General features: G+C 37.6%; 1 protein-coding gene across 1 annotated transcript; it reads left to right on the top strand.

Annotated features, from left to right (window-relative positions):
• The first annotated feature begins 2,765 nt into the window (after positions 1-2,765).
• LOC134755950 (GPI transamidase component PIG-T) lies at positions 2,766-4,958 on the top strand. The gene is made up of 3 exons (XM_063692658.1): positions 2,766-3,052; positions 3,142-4,431; positions 4,683-4,958. The coding sequence occupies exons 1-3, from the start codon at positions 2,893-2,895 to the stop codon at positions 4,901-4,903; spliced, it is 1,671 nt and encodes a 556-aa protein (XP_063548728.1). The 5' UTR covers positions 2,766-2,892; the 3' UTR covers positions 4,904-4,958.
• Positions 4,959-5,233: the final 275 nt, after the last annotated feature.

The raw sequence follows: 5,233 nt of genomic DNA, 5'->3' as shown, positions 1-5,233 counted from the left end.
CTTTCTGTTGTCGTATCATGTATAACGATAACGATATTAACGATTAACGATAAAATAAACGAACGGCAAGAATCCACAAAAATCAAGTCAATATGACAATTATCTTTTTTTTACAAATGTCAAATTTGACGCATCATTCGTTCAGAAATTCAAAAAACTATTTACGGCTTATTAAAAACGTTTAAGCCTCATTTTTTTTTTTTTTTACATTTATGGCCTGGATGCGAGTCCTTTAAGCCATTAAGCCTCATTCGCACGAGTGGTTTTTCAACGTGCGTTAATTCGATTTAACTGCCGACGCTTACAGTCGAAAATCCAACAACGCTTGATAAAAAGCGCCACCGCCATCGTGTGAATATAGTTGGTCAAACCAATTTGTCAGTCAGTAACAACCGGGAAAATTATACTCATCCACGGATTTAGATTTTAATAAACCGGATGGAGTACACGGGCCAAAAAGTGTGTCCACATGAGAAGTCAAAGTGGGCGGTTGCATCTCTTTCTAATTAGGGTGACCATAAGTCATATGTATGTGGGATATTAGGATAAGTTGGAATGTATAGTTTGGCCAAGATCTTTTTTCATTCATGCATAGGAAGTCAGAGAGAATGGATATAGTTTTTTTCTCGTCTGTAAAACGCTTCTCAAATCCTTACTTAATTTAGTCGTTATAAAAGCTGTTACTGATGACAGACAGACTGACAGACGGACAGCGGAGTCTTAGTGATAGGGTCCCGTTTTTACCCTTTGGGTACGGAACCCTAAAAATGGTCACTTTTTTTCATTTGTAGTCTACCTCTTTCGCACTCATGGTATGTTCATATACGTAATGGCTTCTGTTTTGCACACTTCAGCTATTCTTTAAGCGTCATCGTAGTTAATTGCACCAATTTTTGTTTAATTTGCCGCCTTCGTGTCCTGACGGAAATGTGTGTTCAACTTATATAGAATATTATGTATAAATGTGTCTGTAATATTTAAGGATTTTGGATTTAAATTTTGGCAATTATATAGCTCTCATTACGTGCACAAATAAATCATTTATCTATCTATCTATCAACCAAATAATTAAACATGCCGAAATAAAGATATACTTATTTAGGTAAACTTATTTTTACATTAAGTAAGTACGTTGGTAATAAGAACTCTGTAAGGCCGATTCACATCGTGCCGACATCATAGTCACCCTAATGAGTTTGACAATGTTTTCTTGTATTTTTATCGTAAACTTTAATAGTTGAGGCTTACCTGTGAAAAGATATACCACAATCAACAAAACTTTCACTTCTGGAACCTTTCACACAATATCTTTTACCCATTTTATACTTTATTTCGCAAATAAATCTTGAGCGCCGCCATTCATGTATTTTGAAAATTTCTTTATCAAGTTGGGGATACCAATTAATATTCAGTTACTACAATGTCTACCATATTAAAATTAATGTATTTTTTGTTGTGCACATGCTTGGTTAAATCAGTTAATAATATTGACATTATAACTATTTACAAATTACGTAAAAGATATCAGAACCGCACTCTGAATATAGCACTTAAATAATATAAGAAGTTATTTAATTTTAGTAGTTATTGATATAAATACTACCAAAATGGTATTTTTTTAATCATAATCATAATCATTTAACATTGGCAACATGTGCGAGTGGGACACCGCGACCCACTTTTGCTATCTCATGTGGACCGATTTCTCTAGTCTGGTACGAACACCTTTCTGGCTCGGTGATAAGGTTCAATTTAGTATGGCAAAAAAAGTGACAGCTCGCTCCTGTTTAGGGTATAACTTCATGTACTCATCCCTTTCTTTTGGGTGCTAGTACTGGTTTAAGACAAAGATAGTATTCTTTCTGTCTATGTTTAAATTGAGACAGTCCTTTGGCAAACTATAAATTATAAATATGGATTTATGTATCCATTTGTGTCATTCAAACGCTTTTTTAACGTGCGTCGAAAAAGCGCTCATGCTAATGAGGCCTTAAGGGAGAAGAAAGATCAAAAGAAAAATGCTCTCAAAGCAAATCGCACCGCACCGCGATCTTGGAGCAGTTCTAGGAATAGGTAGTATTGGCGTGGGCTTCCACACTATCGCACCGAACCGTCAAAACGGTGCGATCCTACCTTAAGGTCGTAAAACACCGTCGCACCGCATCAAGGTCATTGTCCGACACATCCATAAGTAAGAGCGAGAAAGCGATATCTCGTTCTCGCTCTTACTTATGGGTGCGTCGCACAATGTCCTTGGTGAGGTGCGATGGTGTGTTACGCTTAAATAAGGACTCTACTGAGCTTGGAATATAGCGCATCTTTGTAGCGCATGCGTATAGTTGGTCAAGCAAATCTTGTCAGTAGTAAAAGGCGCGCAATTCAAATTTTCTATAAGGGCCCTCCACACTCGTGCGCGAATTGCGGCGCGAAACCGCGAACGTGAGTGTGGAGTCTAGTTCGCTAATCAGCGAAATCGATTCCACACTCGCGTTCGCGGCTTCGCGCCGCGTAGTCTGGAGCGGGCTATAGGACGATATCCCTTCGCGCGTTTTTAAATTTGCCACCTTTTACTACTGACAAACTAGCTTGAACGACTATACATTGCCGGCTAAATAGGTTCCACGGTTAATAACAGCAATGTACCTATATTAAAAAACCTATTCAATTTGTTGCAAGGTCTGTAGAGACCTTCAGATCTGAGCTTCAGATAGTTCAGATGACACATGAACATGACATTGACATTGACAGTTCGATTTATTTAGAAAGAAGCCGATAAATACTAAATACGTTTTGTCAGAATTGTCAGTGAATTTAGGATTGGTTAATAAGGAAAAATAATACTAGGGTTATGGGAAATACTTAAATAATATAGTTACTATTTTAATAATAAAAATGCCTCTAGCAAGACTTTTGTTTTATATAACCTTTGTAGCAGCGACTACCCAAGTCTTTGGAGACGACTTTAAAGAAGAATTATTCATCAAACCCCTGTTACCGACTCACCTTTATACATATTTTCAATTCATAACTCAAATTAAGGATGAATTTTCATGTAAGTTTAAAGATATTTCATTTTTCCACTTTGGATAATGTATAACGTTTAATAATAAATTATATGATAATTATTTACTGTTTTTTCAGTTGAACATTCCCATTTATCTCCACGATCCCTGGGTGAGATAATATCACGTTTTCATGTGGAGGAGTTGCACCTTACACTGACAGAGGGCCAATGGAGGCACAACCAGTGGGGCTATCCGGTCCAGGATGCTGCTCCCGGCGCCGAACTATACGCCTGGTTCTCCCATGATGTTGTTGACATTGACAAACAATGGCGGGAGTTGAGCTCAACCCTCGCAGGTCTCTTCTGTGCTTCTTTGAATTTTATACAAAACTTTAACACTGTCACACCACAAATGGTCCTATGGCCATTAGGTGCATTCAAAACTAACCAAAATATCACATCACAACTGAGATATGCGTCTCTACCTCGAGAAATAGTTTGTACAGAAAATTTGACACCATGGAAGAAACTTTTACCCTGTGAGTCAAGTCGCGGATTTGCATCCTTACTAAATTCTAGAATGATCCATAACACCAATTATCACTCCATTGGAGTGCACTTCAGGAAAATGTGCTCAACAAAAGATTGCACACTAACCCACTTAGAAATTAAACAGACAGTTGCTCTTGTGTATGACTATAATATAATTAAAAGTAGCGATTGGTCATTCCGCAAACTGTTTGGACAGGGCTTACCTGGTGCTTGTCCACTATCTACAAAAAGCACAATATATGTTGATGTCTCTTCAAATGACACACAGCCTTTCCAGTTGCTATCCTCACCAGACAAGATTGAATTATCCCACCGAGGCGGCAGTAAAGTGAAGCTTGCAGTTTACGATGTAGAGCCCAATGGTCAGATGATTAACATTGGTGTTAAACATAATTCTAATAGCAAATTAGTTGTGCTTGTTCCGCCTCCTTTAACTTTTACCCGTTATGTGCTTGGATATGGAAAAGAATTTGGTGGCATTGTGACAGAATTCACCAACAACTACTGGTCTCCGATAAACATAGTACTACTGGAAAATGCTCCATGGTGGCTGCCTATACAGCTGAGTACACTAAGAGTTAACGGAGAAGCTGAAAGCAAGCTAGTCAAGTCACAGTATTATTCTCCAGGTCGCAGCAGGCATAAGCCATACCACCTTGAACTATTGCTAACACTACCTCCTAGATCAACAACAACTATCACCATTGATTTTGAGTTTGTCTTCCTAAAGTGGCAAGAATACCCTCCTGATGCAAACCACGGATTCTACATTGGATCTGCTCTTGTATCTGCTAACCTACCAACTGCTAAGAATTATACCAGCCTGCCCATCACTGGAAGCACATTCGACTCTATCATCAATGCTTCACAGTCTTGTAAGTATACAAATTTTTATTTATAGTTCTAAATTTCATATATTAGGTAAAATATTTTGTTCTATTTTGTCTATGATTAAAGTTCTGAAATATATATGTGGTAATATAAATATAAAATAAAAATACACATCACAATAAAAATACAAAAAAAATCAACAATCTAATCCTTATGTTTTGAAGATTACTACTAAAAACAAGGTATAAAGGCAAGGTTTAGAAAAATACTTAGGAACATATATATCAACTTTCAGGGTACCCCATCGTATTCCGGACTAACGGTGCCATGGTGTCCCTCCCAACGCCTGACTTCAGCATGCCCTACAATGTCATCTGCCTGGCTTGCACCGTGGTCGCACTGGCATTCGGTCCGCTCCACAACATTTCCACCAAGGAGCTTGTCCTCAAACCTGTGGGCACGCCTATGTCTCTGGCTCAGAAGGTCATGAGCTTGTTTAAAAAGAAGAAGGAGTAGTACCGAATTTATTTATTTTTGTATAGACTGATTAATAAATTACGTTTTAAAAATACCATTTCATTTGTTAAATACAGTGTTGAAGGACACAGTGTTGCCATCCTTTTAATTCAACTGTAAAATAAGGCAGGGTATTTTATTATACAATGTTTCAAATGTTTGTGCGTTATCTGTTTTTTGTAACAGTCTTCAGCCTAAACCACTTAATGGATTTTGATGTATAGGTGTACCTGTACAGAGGGCACTTGTTTATTCGGTAGGCCCTCTGATGTAAGTAGTGCAAAGGAAGAAAGAAAATAACTTTATTTTGCATAATCCTTTACCATCGTA

This window comes from Cydia strobilella, chromosome 3 (assembly GCF_947568885.1).
Source record: "Cydia strobilella chromosome 3, ilCydStro3.1, whole genome shotgun sequence".
Classification (NCBI taxonomy): Eukaryota; Metazoa; Arthropoda; class Insecta; order Lepidoptera; family Tortricidae; genus Cydia; species Cydia strobilella.
This window is presented reverse-complemented; position numbering and strand designations above follow the sequence as displayed.